This window comes from Athalia rosae, chromosome 3 (assembly GCF_917208135.1).
Source record: "Athalia rosae chromosome 3, iyAthRosa1.1, whole genome shotgun sequence".
Classification (NCBI taxonomy): domain Eukaryota; kingdom Metazoa; phylum Arthropoda; class Insecta; order Hymenoptera; family Athaliidae; genus Athalia; species Athalia rosae.
The window spans coordinates 5,145,832-5,164,905 of NC_064028.1; the positions used below are offsets into that span (position 1 = coordinate 5,145,832).

A 19,074-nucleotide genomic window follows, 5' to 3' on the forward strand; every position below is an offset into this window, starting at 1 on the left:
TTCCACCCCTGTGTTCCCACGAAGACGCGGATGACGAACTCGTGTTTGTCGGACGTCAATCGCCCCCCGAAAATCGTCGCGAAGTCTTTCAGTCGGGTGAAAAAATGAACGAAAGCAAACTTAGTGAACCTTATCGCGAATTTTCGAATTTTCGAATTTTCGAAGGTAGGGGAGGTGAACTCGGAACCAGCGCGGAGTCCTCGCGAGCTAACTACAGCAGACCGCCGCCTATCCCTTGACCTACCCCTATTTTCTCATCCCTCGCAACAGGATCGTGGCTTTCCAACTCGTACCATCGGCTTTTCCCTCGCGGCGAAAAACGGCGTCGCGATACGGTGCCGGTCGCACCCACGCGGGCGCCGCGACGCTTCACTCTTCTTGGTGGGGATAGACGAACCGACTCGGTTCCGAAACTCCCAGAGTCGCGTTAGCGTTCACACAGCATCGAGTCATCCGCCGGATCGGTGTATCGCCGGTGTACTACTGGTCTCGTAGTTGGGCCGTTTTTTTTCGTCGAATGCCCGCGAAAAATAATCACCCGAATATTCGAATTACCGAATCTTAAAGCGGAACTGAACGAGGTGATTGTGCGCGCCGCGATTTAAATACCTCCCCCCCCCCCGCCCCCCGGGGAGTGCGAGGGTAATAATTCACCGCGACGTGAACGAAACATTGAAAATAAAATCGAACGTCGAGGTACGTGAAGTGGTAAAAATTTCGGAAGCGATTCAAACGATTCGTGGAGCATTTTGAGTCAGAGGGTGATAGGGGATGATTTCGCGCGCGCGTAATTTATCGTATCTGTAAGGTCCCTTGTAAATTTTTCGTTTAACGGAGAAAATTCTACCGAAATAGTATATTCAGCTGCGCGAAATCGCGGTAGAGAGTAATTAGTCGACGTTAATTAATGCGCCGAATGTATCAGCTAACCAGAATATCATCGACGTTCTTTTTGGTTTCCATCGCGCCCGGTACCTGTTGTAATATTTACTCCGGCGGTTGGTAATTACCTGGCGGATTTTCCCATTAAATTTTCGAAACCGAAGAATTTCAATAATCGGGGATTTCGCACACGGGGACTGTGACGGGGGATCGTTAACAAGATGATCTACGTTAGCGAGCATGATCGAAAAATCTCGTCATGTGCCGTTGGATTATAGAAAAGTTTTCACTCGAGAGTGAAAAGCGTTCCGATGTTCTGAGAGTGCTTCTCGAAGAGGGAGAGGGTCGAGCTGCTTATCCTGACACTCCGACTCGAAAATCTACGGACCGGTTGCGATACACGTGAAGTAAGGGAGGGGGATCGGTGGTGGTTTACGAGTATCATCCCGAGATAATTCATAACGCCCTGGGTGTATCACGTTTATAATACGTAAAGTGGTAAGTGTTGTGTGTGGTGTGCGACAAGAACGAGGAGGAGGAGAAGAAGAAGAGGAGCAGCAGCAGGAGGAGGAGGAGGAGGAGGAGGAGGAGGAGGAGGAGGAGGAGGAGGGGGAAGAGGCGTAGTCGAGCGGAGCTCCGAGCCGTCGAGTTAGTTTCGGGTATAATAAGATCAAAACAAGGCGTTTGTAATAAGATCAAAAACTACTCTCCTCCGGTCTAACACGGAAACAAGGAGATCCGTTGTTAGCTGGTGATGAAGTCGGGGCGGGCGAACGCGTAGGAGTTGCTCGCTTCGTTTCGGAGATGAGGCCCTCGCTCTCGCCCGCGATTCTCTGCACCCTCTTGGCGATTTTCTCGACGCCGGCTACCGAGGCTGGTGATCAAGGTGAGAGTCCATCCCTTGTTCGTTCGTCCCTGTATCCACCTTTCACTAGCAGCGAATTTACTTGCGCTATTCCGAGTCCGGCAAAACACAGATCCGACTCGCTTTGGAATATCCAAGTTACGTGGCAACGGAGATCTGCTTTTGACGAGGGTTTGATAATCGTTCCCACCACTTCTTCGAGGTCGAGCGATGCAGGTTGACCGATTCTTGTTTTTTTTTCCTCTCACTCTCTTTACATTTATCCTCGTTCGTTCATTTTTTTTTTTGCTTCCTCGACATTTTGTCCAGCGCGTCGCGACGACGAAAAAAAGAAAATGAAATAAATCTCCCCTTGGAGAACAAAAATGTAACGTGGAAAAAAATACTCCACATAAATTTCAACCGGATTCGACCCTCGGTTAAACATGGGACACTTACCAAAGTGTCGCGTACGGTCTGCAATTCGGGTGGCAGTTTTGAAAAATTTTCTGCCGAGCTTTTATTACATTCCTCTTTTTTGGCATCGCCCTCCCCCCCCCCCCCCCCTCCGCTCTCCCCCACTGCGGAAATTCGAACGAGGCGACTAATGGACCAACAGAGACACGCTCTACCTACGAAAAAGCTGCATCATAAGTTAATGACACTTATAGCGTGGTAAAAACACACGTATATATACACACTCGTATGTACGTACGTTTGCTCACACAGAGGTAACGCTCGCGAAAATTGGGTTATTTTTTCGACCTTCAAAGGCGGGATCTACACCCTTTTAAAAAGCTCTCGCCAGCTGCAGATAATGCGCTCGCACCTCAACGGCGGGACTCCTCCATTTTTTGAATCGAAGCGACCGAAATTCCTGACGGATTGTGTTGCAACGATTCGAGATAAAATTTTACATCGTTGTTAACGATTTCGATAAAATTGCGCTCCTTTTTTTTCTCTCCACTCTTCGATATTCGAAAACCGAAACGGTCAGTCCGTTTGTACAATACGTTACATCGTACGCGTTTAAATATACATGATGAATTCTTCTGCCCTCTCCCTCGCCACCCTTACGCATGTGGATATATTTACGAAAGTTATATACAAACATAAGAGCACACGTAAGCGTGGTGTTTCCTTTCGCGACACGCGAAGGTCTCCACCCCGTATGCGGTAGCCTGAGCACACACAAGTCTTGTATATCAAAGCAGGGACCCAAGCCGGCCTCGTTTCTCTGTCAGTTTAATTCAGATTTGCGTTTACGTATGAACCATATATATATATATATATATATATATATATATACACACAGGTGCACCGTACAGTCGGGGTTGATAAAATATTGATCGTAGTCTTACGGTTAACGGTATGAAGTTGTTCCCCGTTTGCGCGGGATCAAAGAGAAAGATTTATCGCGAAGTGAAAAGGCCGTTTTCCTCCGCGTACAACATACGTAAGGTTCGTACGTAAGTATTTAGTTGAAAATTACGGATCATCGAACGTACCGCCGAAGACGAGAGCGGAGGACAATCGATCGTTGTAACGTGTGCTTAAAATTTCAACCCCCGAGGCCGAACGAAATTAACCTCGATGATTTTATCGTTCGACGAGAAGAATATTGCTCCACGGTAGTCGGGCTGTGATATTTGTGTTGGACAAATTTCAACAAAGTTCAATATAAATGTACAGCTAATTTTATACGGTAGATTAACCGAGGGAATCTGATGTGAATAATTAAGAAAAAAAAAAGAGAGAGAGAGAAGGAAAAAAGAAATCGAGAAAGAAAATTGCTCGCGACGAAATATCGAAGTTCGTCATGGAAGATGCTGGAACAAGGTACAGCCGGAGTCCTGCGGTAGATAAATTTCATAACCCCGATCTTCGGGGAACGAGTTAATCCGGAAAAATTGTTTAATGGAGTAAAAGTACACCAGGCCAATAAAATATCCTATCGGCATAGAGTTTTTCTCCACCCCTCGTGAAAATATCTCAGCGTCGCCGCACCGAGTCATTTCGTTTGGCCAGATTTTTCGCGATGTCCATTAACCGCGAAACACGTCGCCGTCGCTCTGCACGCGCGTAGAAAAATAGTGAAAAAAATGAAATTTCGTTCCGATGTGGATAAAATTTAGCGAGCCGTGGCAACAATTGCCACGCTACGGAGTGTTAATGCAACGGTGATAATTGGAACGACGATAATAACGGCGCGAAAGCCTTAATAACGTCAGATAATAACAGCCAGCAGCTGGTCTCCGAATCTCAGATTTAATATTTTCATTCATCGAAAACTCGAGATTTCGCGTAATTATTATTCTCAGACGTTTCAATTGTCGCGGGTCTCTTCGGGGCGCTCGTTAAAAGTATAAATATTATTTTACTTTTTAAGACGCTTATTGTTATTTCAACCGATTATTGTGACTTTCCATCCATCGGGATTCCTCGCCTCCGAATTACTCACGGCATTTCATTATCGCACCGTCGTAGAAACCGTTTTTCTCTTCGAATCCGCATCGTCGTGCCCAAAGGCGTTCAATTAATTGTTTCCAGTGTACGCTGTCGCGTAATTTGAAGAATTAAATTTTTTATCCCCAATTTTTCTTTTTTTTTTCTTTTTCTTTTTTTTCGGTCCTTCGAGTCCGACGAGATCAAACGGAAATCGCGCATGCCCGAGCGGCACGGAGTAGGTATAAGGATGGTTAAATTCCACGTGGACCCTTCTCGCGTAATGGGGCAAGTTATATCGAAGGGCTTTTTCCCCGTCCGCATCCCTACCCGGTTTCCCTCTCGGCTCTCCGGCCGTCTCATCTTTCCTCCATTCGCCCTTCCTTTCCCTTCCAGCTCACCGCTTCATCCGCCCTTTCCCTACTCTCTGTAGTCTTCGCGGTGTCGGAGCGTAGATTGGTATTGACTACTGCGTCCTCGCTGCCTCGCACTCGTTTCGAAGCGTATTCGACCGAATGGAGAGACTCGCGGCGAATTGTCTCACCGACGCTCGTCTGGACAAAAATATATATGTGACGCGCTTCGTACCTAGATGTACCGTGTGTACAGTCACGTGTCGTCATTACTCATATAACCCGGTGGGTGTGTATAAATTCATTAGTTCAAGCGCCACTGATTTCGGTAGTTACTTCCGTATATTTCAGTCCGTACCGTAAAGCTCGCTATTCTCCCGCCTCGTTCAACTGAGTAAATGACTTTACGTGCCCATCGTTTCGGCTGGAAGAACGGAGATAGTAGAAAGGAGGAAAGGGAAAAAAAAAAAACTATACATAAGAACCCGGAATTAATCACGATTAGATAGGCCGGGAAATTACCGCGTTTTATGTACCCGAAACTTTACCCCGTAATTCATTCCGCCTATTTTTTTTCCTCTTTTTTTTTTTTCTTTTTAGTCGCTCGGAAGAAGGGAGAGAAAGTTCGAAACGTGCGTCGTTGCGATCGTCGTTTACGCGTATCAGCGATTTGATTTAGGCTTTCGTCGCGAGCTGCGAGTTCAGGGTACGTTAGGAATGTTCGCAATTGTTACGATCGACCCGATTTTTTTTTTCCACCCCCTCGATTCGTTGGAAGGTACGAAACCACGTCCCTCGAGTCGCGTACCGTGGACGTTCCACGTGCATCTCTGTTACTTCGGCAAAATAAAGGCAATGAAAATTGACAGCGCGAACCCTTCTCCGCCTCTCGCCATAAATTATGTGGAATTATGTGTTTAATCTCATTCGGTTGAACCCGGTTTATGGCTGTACGTCGTGGCACCCCGAATGATACTCGGCAGGGAAATTGAACCGCACGTGTCGGAAATTTGGAAAAAAAAAAAAAAATTACTCGATTAGATTATAACTGCGTCGCGTCGGTCGATGATTCGGTGTTCGGTGGAGAGTCGTTTACTCTTTTTTCTACCTTTTGATAAATTTTAAAAGCGGATTGCGCGTGATTTCGTTTTTTTTTTTTTTTTGCAGCAGCTGTGAGGGAGAACAACATACGTTCTTTTGTATGAATTAAAATTGTCAAATTCGAATCGTCTCGGTCGGTGTGCGACCGAGCACAGCTGGTCCGAATCCTCCTGCACGATTCTCGTTTCTGAGAGGATAAATAAAGGAAAAAAAAAAAAAATGAGAAAGAAAAAGAAGAAATGAAAGGAAAAACAGACAAGCCCCCCCTCCCCCCCGCGAAAGATATTACTCGAATATACGACGGCGTTGCCGAAGTCTAAGAAGAACTTTGAAGTTAAAAAAGAAATTGCGAAGCCAGGCTGAAAATTCGTGGAGAGGAACGTCCTAATTTCACCTGTATATAGATATACGTCAAAACCACCCCTAGCTCAAAGTCGTATCGAGTTTCGTATTATTTTGTGATTGTCAAAATTGGTTCACAAGGTACGATAATTTTCCCCTATGGGTATATATTTCTCCTTCGTTTTCTTTTTTCTCCTTCATTTTCGCTTTTTCTTCTTTTCTTTTCACTATTTCTCTCTCTGTTCTGTTCTGTTTTTTTTTTTTTTTTTTTTTTACGTACGTCGCTCTTCCTTCTCATAAAAAATTTCAAACTTCATTTAAAGCTTATTCAATATAAACGTATATACATATTGAAGGAAACTTTGACTGATTCGGGTCTGACAGTACATAGAAGAGGGGACGCGAATGTACCAAGAATGGAGAAAAAAAATACGATAAAAATGGAACGAAAAGAAAATTAATATGTTATATGGGGCTCAGAAAAATTATGTACATATATAATTTCTTTTTTCGAAACAACGTTGCAGATCCGTACCGTGATCCTGACTTTGACAGATCTTTTTTTTTAATGAAAAGAGATTTTTTTTTTTTTACTTTTTATTTTTAATCTCCCCTTGACGCATCGGTTAGAAAATATACCTGTGCCATCTATATTGTACAATATTTATTTTATTAGATTAAACGCCAACCTCTGTGATATGAATTGGACGTTGTATTTGCAGTTTTTTTTTTTTTTCTCTCTTTTTATTTGTTTATTCGTTAATTTTCCTTCGGGTGAAATAAAATTTCCGTACAATGAGAATTCAGCTGCCTTTGAAAATCATTTTGTGTACGACGTCGTGGTTATATTTTTTTCAATTTTTTTCATTCGAGAAAAATCCGTTCAGAGATCCGTTGTACGGAACGGGCGGAGCAGCCCGCTGTCATCCGACGAGTCTCTGCGTTGTATGGAATTTTCGTCGGTTAAATTTAACGATTTTCAAATTCACGATACGCGGAATTATATCAAGTCCCATCTGGTAGGACACCGTGACGCAGCTTACGGTACTTCGTACATTATACGCTCCTGAGAAGCGGCTTTTCTCTCCTCCAGATGTTAATTTGAACGAACCGCGTTGCCGCGACATTTACCCCCTACAAATAAACGTGCTAATGGTTCACGTATAGCTACGTATGTATATATATATACCTAGCAGACCGACATTATCCACATTCCAAAAGTGTATAAACTCAGCGTCAAAATGACCGCGACTACGTAACGAACCGGGATCTGCATATGAAATTGCAAATTATAAACGCCTTTTAAAAATCTCACTATCACACGCGGAAACGGTGTGCGGATGTTTCTCTGTGAGATTCGCGAAAATCAACCGCTGAAACTTCCGTATGTCTCTCGAAATGTGAGAAGGGAAATAGAAAACACGGGGAAATCTTGATGGAGTTATTATTTTAATAACGTTGTAGCACGTGTGCGTATACGTGTGTTTTATACGTACTTACACGGGGTTGATGGTTTGTATTTGCTTGGGTCAGCGCCTCGGGCGATATCGTTCCGGTGAAACGTTATTGCTGACACACAGCGGCGGTAGAAAAACAGTATTGCTGATTTTCTGTATGGCTACAGCTAGAGAACCGAGTGCCTTCGAATTGTTTCATCAGCGGAACTCGTATCCAGTTTTCATGGGGTTGATAAGAGTGGAGAAAAAAATATCCTAGCTTTGAAATGCAATCGGAGGATCGGAAGATCGATTCGGATTCCTGAGTTGGAAAACGACAGAAAAATTGAGAGATCTCGAAGGGAAAAATTCGTAGTTCAATTTAGTTAGCGAATCCCTGTTCCTGAGGTCAAAATACATTAAAAAAGCATCATACGATCGATTTTAAATATTCTTACCCCTTGGAATTTTGTCGATTTTGGGTCGAAAAAAAATATTTTATTTTATATGCTATCCTTATGTATTTCGACCCCAGGAATCCAAATCTGAAAGCCAAAATGATCTATCTATAAAATTGATCGAGTTATCGCCAATTTTTCACTTTTCGGAGCAGAAAAATGGAGATATCTCGAAGGGAAAAAATCGTAGCTCAATTTGGACAACGGATTCGTGTTCCTGAGGTCAAAATACATAAGAAAAGTGCCATACGATCAATTTTAAAAAATAAAAAATTTTGGCCAAAATTTGAGATTTTTCCAAGGGGTACCCCTTACGATTTTTTCAAATTTTGGCAAAAAATTTTTATTCTTTAAAATTGATCGTATGGCACTTTTCTTATGTATTTTGACCTCAGGAACACGAATCCGTTGTCCAAATTGAGCTACGATTTTTTCCCTTCGAGATATCCTCAAATTTGTACCAAAAAATGCGATAATTCGACGATAACTCGGTCATTTTTGCAGATAGATCAGTTTTTTTCCGGATTCGGATTCCTGAGGTCAAATTACATCAAGATAGACTAAAAAATCAATTTTTCATTTTTGACCCCAAAAAGCTGAAAATTGGCGATAACTCGGTCAATTTTATAGATAGATCAATTTTTCCTCTAGATTCGGATACCTGAGGTCAAAATACGTGAGAAAAGCATATTAAACTCAATTAAAAGAATAATTTATTTTTTGCTCAAAAATCGAAAAAATCCAAAGGGGTACCCCTTGGAGTTTTGTCGATTTTGGGTAAAAAAAAAATATCCTTACGTATTTCGATCTCAGAAATCCGAATCTCAAAGCGAAATTGATCTATCTATAAAATTGATCGTGTTATCGCTGATTTATCGCTCCGAAAAGTTTAAAACTCTAGATACCGCGACTGGTTTCAATTTGAGCTCAGTATAGTCGGTGTAATTGTGTTTTTGAATTAAAAAAAACAAAAGTGAACCGTTTCTAATTGCTTCGTCGATTGGATAAGAAAAAATATCCCTCCGGTATCGTGGAAGTCTTCAAAAATTTACAGCACTTTACTCATACAATGTCAACAGTTTTAAAGCCTAGCTCAAAGAAGTAAGTGTCTTCTGAAATTGTAAAGTAGTTTCTCCGCGTTCCGAGCTCTCAACGGTTTTATTCGTCTCGGATCGTGTCTCTTATTCGCTCCTTACTCCTTACAGTATTATTCCTTACTCGTTCCTTCCGCTCAGGCAACTTTGAACTTTATACAACGTTTGTTGGCGGGCGCTTCTCATTTACATTCGTATACAGAATGTAACCAAATTACTGAGATTTTGAAACCACTGACGTCACCCTGTACATAAACGCACACACACACAGACCCACGGATAGTCATCCGATATCCACCATGTATATGTATACGCGTGTGCGTACACACCGACTTGAATTTCCTCGCGACCCTTGCAAACTTCACGATACCCACAAAACCAACCCTCGACGTAGTTGGTATCATCCCGACATCCATCCGCGTATAGTCTGCAAGTTTTCCTCGGAGATCCCAAGTCAGCCCATACCCCTCCAGAAAAAAAAACGAAGGAAGAAAAATGGGAAAAAAAGGAATATAAGTGCCGAGGAATTTTCACGTAGGCGTAAACCCCCTTCGAAATGGTGTTCGGGGCGACGCGAAACTCATCGTAAAAAAAATATCATACGTTGTCTTCTATATTCTATACCTCATCGCGGATAAGAATGATGAAAAAAAAAAAACTCCGTGGAAAGGGTCTTTCGTTCACTGATCCAAAAAGATCTACCTATATCGCATCGTGTTCGCGACGACGGGTATGTACGGGGAATTTTATACGGTAAGAAAATCTATACGTATGTATTTATGTATACGATGAGTAACGCAAGTTTCAGAAGTGCCGAGAAGTCACGTCTTCACTTTATGCCCATTCTCGTGTACGTACGTACGTACGTAGGTACTCTTCCCATTTTCCTTTCGCTTTTCTCTATCTCCTTTTCTCGTTTTTTTTTTTCTCCGTCGGGGTAGCGAAGAGTCCTTACGCGTATTACGCTTACATCAAAAACTGTTCCCATCAAAATGATATGCAACTTTGACTCGGGTACATAAAAATTTCTAGCAAACAGACTCCGCTCTACGTATATACGCGGCTTATAGGCTTAGGGGGTGAATTTTTATAGGGAACGAGAGTTGCTTCGATTTTTTTTTCACCTCGTTTTTACACGCGTATAGATTCTATCCCCGAACTTATCGGCGTGTACTCCGGAGAGTACCCACTCGAAGTACAGTGACAAGCCGACCGAGGTGAATTCAATACCGTTCGTATGTACATATACGTATATCGATTCGATTCGACACCCGCAAGTTTATTGAATTTACACCTCTGTACGTAAAAAAAAGCGGGGTTAAAAAAAAGGTCGAACACATAATTATCCCGGTAAATGTATCACGTACTTTGACGCGTACGTTAAAAAAAAAAAGAGAAAAAATAAATACATGCCGATACCGTTGGTGATTATTTTTTTTTGATTTTGTTTTTTGATTTTTTTATTTTCACTTTCGCGCGGTCGGAATTTTTCCACAGATCCGGTTGTAACGGGTTCGAAATTTATGGAATTCCGTCCAACCCCCATTGAAAATTAGGGCGGTGGCAGAGTGCGTCTCGTTCGAGGTGGGGGGTGGGGGGGGGGATGTTCCATGTTTCTGCGCAGATAATTCGCCCTAATTTATGCGACGAAATGGAAGAGCGACCATGCAGTCCGTTTCGTCCCTTGGCTTTTTTCCTCTCCACCGTGGAATTGCTCCTTCCGTAATTTTGCGTAAGAAACCTCCGACGAACCCGGGAGGGAGATGTACGCAGAGATATCTTGCCCCGCGTAAAAAGGAGAATTCGAACGTGTGTTTTTTTTTTTTCCGGAGAACATCGCGTCAATGTTATACGCGCTATAGAAAAAAAAAAAAAGCTAGAACATCGCCCGAGGCGAGGCCGGTATCTCGAATTCTTTTTTTCCAAACTAACGGAACGCAGATTTACGTTCATCAGGTTTATTGGACCCCGAAATCAGACTTTAGTGCGTTTCGGAGATGAATCGTCGCATCGATTGCACTCCGACGATTTCGTCAGATCCGTCGTTGTTCGATTTTTTCTTCGTCGCGGATATTATTTGCGTAAGGTGTAGGCATAATTTTAGCGGCGGGGCTTCGGGTAACGAGAAACATACACCTGTGGGGACCATGTAACGTTGTTACGTTAGCGTACGGTGCGCATTCCCCCGTCAAATAACTCGCCGCTCCCACGGCGTGTGCAGGAGAAACTCCCGGTCAAGTTGTCGGCTAACAATTATACCGGCTGTACAACAACATCTCACGGGAATCGATTCGCGACTCTCCATGAATAAAATAACACCGAGCAGCGGTCGCGGATGACGGCTTGAAACGTTCGAGCCGAAAATTATCATCTAGGTATTTTCATTTATTCATTACCACCGAACCATTTTTTTTCTGGCGACCTTTGGCGTTTGAGAAATTTTTTTCTCCCCTTCCCCCAGGAACGCGACCCTCGGATATCTATTTCGTTGATCAAGTTTTCGCTGAAATCCGAATACAGCCAAAATGGGATTGGTGGGAAATAACCACGTTCGGAGCGCGTGTACGTTCTCTTCTTGGATGATGTTTGTTTTTTTTTTTTTGGTCTCATTTTCGCGACCCCGTTTCCGAAGAACCCGTGGGACGTCTCCCGAAAGTATCGCGTCTTCGTCGCGATCGCAATTAGGATATTGCGTGGTCGTCGAAATATTCTATACCCGCTATACTCGTCGCGCGAGGAATTTCGTCGTCGTCGTCGGCGGTGCGTTTCGTCACGAAAATTATTATTTCATACGGGGTAAATGGAAACGATGTCTCATCCGTGCGTATACGGTGGCTATCGCGAGACAGGATCTACCGATCGAATTGGTTTGCGGTCGGCGGGAGGACGTGAAAATCCAATCTGAAACTAGGTGGACACCGCCACTACGGTGTACATCGCAGCAGCTTCGGGGCTACCTCCGAAGGATGAAGTACCTCGCTAACGCAATTATCCTTATCAAAAGGGGGAGCTGAACATTTCACTGTTAGCGCGGTGTGGGTAGTGTGGGGGGGAAAAAGGGCTTTACCGCCGCAACGTCCGCTGTTACGAAATATTCAAATTTCCCGCCCTGTGATTCGGACGGGTACATCTTGGACGCTATATCTATACGAAAAGACCCACGTATGTAACTCAGCTGAATCTGCTTCATTTCACGGTTAATGGGCCGTCACGAAATTCTTGTAATTTTATTTGTTATTTCAACCACTCACGTTTTCCCCTCGCTACTCGGAGTTCACCCCCAAATATGTGCTCGCGCTGCAGGTTCTTCTACTTTGGAAAGAATATGACGACAGGAGGGTGGATCGAAGTACGGGTCCAGAAAATACATGCGATGAAGTTGCATTATCTGCAGTGCGCCGTGATCGGAATGGGATTATTTTTCAATTGGTAAATCGAATAGACGAAGCGAACGCGGTGCGAATGATATTTCGGTGTTTCGAATCGATATACGTGCAAATTGTTGGAATCGGTTTACAGGGAATTTGAATTTTTTTTTTTCTTTTTTCTTCAAATTCAATAATTCCTTTTTGCAGGCGAAAACTTACGGGAGGGGGGAGGTAGGGGGCAAAAATAAAGAGAAAACACGTGGTATCGGCGGGTGTGTTCTCGTCCGGTGTACAGCGGACGAGAGATGAAACCGGAAGAGATGCCGTGGTGCGAAAGCTTTTATTAAAAAAGTCGAAAGCTCGAGTTTCAATTTGCGAATATTACCTCGTACCTTATGGTAAACAAAGGCGTTACGAGGTTGTCTGGTAGCAGAAGTTGCCAGCACACGTCTACCAATGACGTCACGTCCGGTGTACGTACACGTTCGTACGTACGTACGTACCCTACCACCTTGATATCCCATCTCTGCACGATTTTCATTTGCTCTCGCAATCGGGACGTCCGCATTAATTATCGCATTACGAAGTAACGAAGTTTATTAACAAAAAAAAAAAAAAACAAACAGAAATTGGAGCAACAAAAATGTTGGAGGAGCGTGATTCACGGCCGACAGGTGAAATCCAATGCGCCGCTGCGTATTTCTTCTCGGTAATATTTTACCCACTCGGTGCGCGTCCCTGTGTACGTACGTATGGGTATATAATGTGCCCAGATATATCGCTGTATTATACAAATGGTATAATTTACAATATGAAACCTGTGCTACTTGTTTGTTTGTCCGAGACAACAACCCCCGTACCTGTGCTCGCAGGCGTCGTTGCACATTTTAATTTTCCTCCAGGACACGTACGTCGTTATATGTAATATTCGAGTTTACTCGCCCAGGTACGTACGTATGTACGTATACACCCCTGGTGTCCGTGCAGTATACGTCCGTAAAATACGTACCCCGCATTTCAGCGCGAGCTTATATTCAAGGCATTTACGTTGGCAAAACCGTACGAACGCTGCATTCGTTCATAATTCTTCACGTTGCGAGAAAATTGTATTTTCTTAGTCTCCGCACGTGACTTCTATCACCCCCACCCCTCCACCCCTCCACCCCTCCGCCCCCGTCACGTTAACCCCGTATCCTATTTGTTCCCCGAGAGATTAACTTTGAAGAAATTTTTATCGTCTAGTATGTGTGTTATTGCATCGTATATTATGTATAATTCACGAAGAAACTACTTCGCACCCTGATGCATCATGAATTCGCTCCGTCGGGCGAGCAGGAAAAATAAAAAAAAAAACAGCGAGACGCATAGGAAACTCGGTGGGCTTTGATGAAATTTTGGAAAAAGCTTCTCTTTTTTTATTTCCAGAAAAAAGATTGCGTGTACGTCCGGCTGTAAAAAAAGGAAAAATAATTTCACCGCAGTCGAGGTATTTTTTTTTTTTTTTTTTTTTTTTTTTTTCGCGACAAATATGTCGATCGTATAATAAACGAACGAAGCGGAATGAACAATATCCGGTATCCGACGGATAAGATAATGCGAGACGTGAATTCATCGCATAGTTTTACAACAGCTGATCTAGTGTGGAGTAATTTTCCGGAGGATGAATCCTGCATGCCCCGCAGGGTCGTATCTGTAACGGTAAAATGTTTGGAAAATTTTATGCATGATTTACGCGTCCATTTGATATCCACGGAATTTGCGATAACCGACGGGAATTCGCAAAAGAAACGAATAAATCGTCGTTGGAAGCGAAAAATTTGAAAAAAATAAATAAAAATAAGCAAAAATTAAAAAAAAAAAAACAGTAATAATGATACGCCGACGTTTCGGAACGTTGAATTCATATAAAACATCTGTTTCAGAAACTAACAAACCTGCATGACAGCCGCTGAGCTTAAACTATTTTCAAACTTGATTATAATTTGCTTCCGTAAAATTAGAGTTGAGAAAGTTCGCGGAACGTGGAACGAACTATCTGACGTACGTACGTACCTAGTTACTCTGTGAGTGACATTTCAGCGTCGCGATGACGAACGAAAGTATAAAATGATAATACGAGTGGGCCGAGGGTCGAAATAAGAAAAATTGAATATCGTCTCTCTACTATCTCCTGCCTCCCGTGAGACGCGGAAGATTAAACCGGAATGATATATTATATCGTAATAAATTTCCCTCGCAATTTGAGGAAATCGAGTCCATGACAACGTATAGCCGTACGAATTTTATAACCCACCGGTATCTGCGATATTAGATTTTCCCAAACCATTTGTGTCCGAAGCATGAAATATTCTCGGCCTAATTAACCGGAGAATGAAAATTAATCGTATCGAGCGTATTCGTAACTGTAAGGCAAAAAAACATTCCGACTCTTCGCCCGGAGCTTTCGACCGTGAACACGAATTTTTTTCGAGCGATTTTTTTTTTTTTTTTTCTCACAAAGCCAAATCGATCCGCCGCGTGGTGTTTCCCCGCGATAACGCAGCGGACGGTTCCTCGGGGATTGTCATTCAAATATTATCCGTAGTAGCTCTACATTGTTCGTAGGTCGTGCGGGCAAATTCATTCGCTTGTACCGGCCAACCCGCCGCGGTGTAATCGACGGATAGCCGACGGTGTGTGTGTATACCGCACGACGTGCCAGCGGAATCTTCTTGTTGCAGGGGGTTTCGTAAGGTCAGCTGCGACCTCTTCGAAATATCTCTAAGCCGTCCGGCAGCCCACTAAGTGGGATTAATGGAAGTGCTTTCGGCTTCGAAAAGCTCAAGGCGTATTATACGTATATAGTAACTCCGTTGTAAGATCTTCGCTGCAGCAACCTTCGGGACCAACGCGGCCCGTCTCGCGAAGTCCTCCTCGTCCCGCCGAGCTTCACCCCCTATACTCGAGACAATTCGACCGACTACACTCGCTTCCTTCTTACCCCCTATATCTCCGACCTTATACCCGGGATCGGGGAGCGCTAATTTCTTCGCGAAACCGAGGCCTGTATCGGCTCACCACCGGATAACCGCCCCCTACTCAATTTCTTCGTCTCAACTTTCGTCCTCCCGTACGCTTTTGACGCGTACCGCTGGAGATCCGATGAAAAAAATGGAGTCAAAGAAAATCTCGTTAATGAATACAAATCTCATTTTTCTCCTCCACTCGCGGACCAAGATTTTTCATCCAATGATTTCTGATTCTCTTCTTTTTTTTTTCTTTTTTTTTTTTTTCTTCTATCGCTTTCATCTCGTAGCTTATCGAATTTCATTCACATTTCTGTCGAGTGGAATATGTTCCGAGATTTTTTTTCTTCAAAGCTCACAGAGGAAGGTACCGGAGGTCGGCGAAGGTTCGGTGGGAAAAATGTGAATTTTTGAAAAGCGTGCTGCAAATTATCTAATAAATCTACAAAGGGACGATGTGACGAGGTATAGGTATACGCCGTACGGTATGAGCAGGTGCTTGCGGTCCACCGCCACTTCCGGTCTTAGCTATTAAATAATTCAGTAACCCCGCTACGCGAAGATCTTGATCGATAATAAAATTTACGAGCCGTGAAAAATCGATGCTTTGCATTCATATTCGAATGTTCGGTTTTTTTCCCCCCTGATATTCTCGAAGCTTTTACATAATAAAACGAGGCGTATAAAAAAAAAACTCATCTTTCGCGACGCGAGTTTCGTTTTTCTGCAAAAATCGTTCTCCGAAATGAATCTGATTGAAAATATTGTCAGCGATCTTTGTCGTTGTTTCTGTATATTCTTCGGTATTAGATGAAGATGAAAAAAAAAAAAAATTGATTAACGAGCTTTATATATCACGTCACCTGTCCGCGTATAAATTCATCGCCGGGTAAATAACCTGATATAATGTTTGTCCGGTGATCGCGTGTTATGATTAGAAAAAAAGAAAAAAAAAAACGAGAGGTCCGTCAGCATTCGGTGGGAAAAATATAATTTTTTTCATATATGCGCATAAATTATCACCCGCGCTGTCGCGATCCGTATAATCTGATGGCCTCGGAAATTTTTAAATCTAAAACTTTTTTATTTGTTATTCAACGCGGTCATATTTTTGACGACTAATAATTCCCCATCAGCTGAATAACCTCTGAAATATGATCCCTGGTTCAAAAGAACGCACCCAAACTTCCGAATATCCTGGAAAAAAAATTAAAATTAAGCTTCGCGCTTTCGTCCGTGCGGATCGAACGCAACGCGCTGCTTGAGAATAATTTCTTTTCGGGCATCTCCGAAAATCCGACGTGGATATTCGAGCGGTATTAAGGGATGAAAATGTCCGAAACCGTCCGAGGCTTTCTCGACGCGGAGTCGACGGTGGTTTTTTTTTATATTTTCCCTTCCACTTCTGCAAACGACGCGTTCGTGACGGGATCGGTAAAAATCGAATCAAAGAGTCGAATAATCTGTAGGCCTCGCTCGTATCGCTCGTAAAATAAAAGGGTCCTTCCCAAATTATGCGAGTCAGATATCGCGGGGGGTCAGCGCAGTCCCGCGATTTCACCCCTCGATACCTTCTTCCGGTTAAAATCGTACTTTTATTCAAAGTTCGCGACGCGGCCTAGGATCGCCCCGTCGTCTACCCGACGTGAAAAATTACAATCACGCGCGAGGTCTGGCGAGCGTCGAGCTCTCGACGCTTGCTTCTGCGATTATATTCGAAGGGATTCGCGAATCGATCTACGAATGGCCAATCAATCCTAAATTACAAACCTTGTCTGATTTCAGAGAGAGAGATCTGGTACGAAGCTGCCAACAGGGCGATAGAAGCGCGGGTCAGACAAGCGGCCGCAGCTGCCGGCAATCCCGGAAGCACCCCTACGAGCGTTGCTCGAGGGGTTGTCCTGTTCGTGGGCGACGGTATGGGACTGAGTACCTTGACCGCCGCCAGAATTTTGTCCGGACAACGTCACGGTAATACGGGGGAAGAGGCGGAGCTTGCATGGGACACGTTTCCCGCCGTCGCTTTGGCCAGAGTGAGTAATTCCGATTTTTGTTTTTTCTTTTTTTTACCCACAAGCACGGATGTCAGAAAATTATATTTCTCGTCAAAGATTTCCTGATGCCTCGTACTCGTGACATTCGTCCCCACGTATCCGTACACGTGTATTCGTTCACCCTCCGATGTACGATACCCGCCTCGCAAAACATGAAAGTTTCCAAATCTTTGGAAGGTTTACTCCGTTACCGTGTACACGTGTACACCGAGTAAATACCCGGTGATAGGCTTTATTTTATTTTATTTTATCTGATTTATTTTTTTTTGGTTTTTCATTTATGCACTTCCCGTATATGCCCGCGGTACGCCTGTGCGAAGTCATAGTATACGTATGTACGTACATTTCGTAGGAGCCCGGAGGGCCTCGATACCGGGGATCTTATATTATTATACGAGCGTCTCTTCTACACCCACGTAAGTAAGGTAAATGTGCACCAACGGATTCTCGATGCGCAAAATCTCCCTTGGGGATAACGTACCGGTTCGCCTTGAATAATATTTTTCTTCTCGCCTTGATACATCACGCTACTCGCACACCGAGAATTATTCCGATTACGTGTACCCTCCTCTAACCCACTCTACACTTCGACCAGGTGGACGTCTTTTTGTGTCTTTTCGCGGACGCCTAACGAATCTTGTTTTTTTTTTTTTTTTCTCTTCTCCTCTTCGCATCCTGATCAGAGAAGGACGGAGGTCCGAACAGAGAAGTCTGACGATGTCGAGTATCTTTTTCTCAGTTTTATTCATTTTTTTTTTCTGCGATATCGTTTTCTCAGCTCCTTGGCGAAAGTTCCTCTTTCTCCGAGTCGTCGGAACGTAGTACGAAAATGTCGAAAACTTCACGTACCTGTAGGATACGTATGCAGAGTTACGTTTGTTAGCATTCCGGTGCTTGTAGTACACGTGAGTAAGATCGAGTTACGAGTTTTCGAGTTTTCGAGTTTTTTGTTTGAAATTTTTGAAACCACCGGCAAATTTCTTTTTCCCTCTCATTTCCTTTGTTCATTCAATCTCCCGAATGCGAATGAGGTAAAATTTCGGAAAAAATTCACGGCACTTTGTTACAGGGTTATCGTTATTTTTTTCATTTTCATTCTCTTCATCTTCCCGAATAAAATCATTGAATTACGTACGTACGTATGTACATCGTGAGCGAATACTCTGAACCATTGGAACGAAATTCGATTCGGCAATCAATGTCGTTGAAAATTAGAGGATTTCTTTTGAGATGTAATCGCGAAGTTGATTCGTTCTTCGTTTCTTCACAATTCATCACCTTGGTCTTCGTTGAACGTAAAAGTTGGTGAGCGAAATTTTAGTTCGGTGTAATTCGAAGCGGATAATAACTCTTCGCTTGAAGTTCACCGGAAAGAGAATCAAAAGCAAAAAGAAATAAAAAAAAAAAAAAGGGGGGGGAGGGATATTCCGGTGAAAGTGTAACCTCGTTATTACTGCGATACAATCGTCTTAATTACTGACGGCAAAAAAAAAAAAAAAGAAAACCGAATTAAACAAATAAAATAAAAAATCGGATGCGTCGTGCTCGTTTCGTTAACGAAAGCAGCTGCTACCGTGACATCGTATGAGGAAACCGGAACCCTTCTCACGGAGAGATTAAATTTTCCCGCCAAATAAGCCAGCTGCCTGTTAATTAGATAAATTATTAACGGACGTCATCTAACTCGCACCG

General features: G+C 43.3%; 1 protein-coding gene across 1 annotated transcript in view; it reads left to right on the top strand.

The window, feature by feature from the left end:
* The first annotated feature begins 286 nt into the window (after window positions 1-286).
* LOC105683179 (alkaline phosphatase-like) overlaps window positions 287-19,074 on the top strand; it is a 61,065-nt gene continuing 42,277 nt past the window's right edge. Inside the window, exons 1-2 of the mRNA XM_025746146.2 lie at window positions 287-1,768; window positions 17,114-17,361. Of these exons, the coding sequence (XP_025601931.2) occupies window positions 1,687-1,768; window positions 17,114-17,361 (330 nt within the window). The 5' untranslated portion in view covers window positions 287-1,686. The remainder of the gene's footprint in view (window positions 1,769-17,113; window positions 17,362-19,074) is intronic.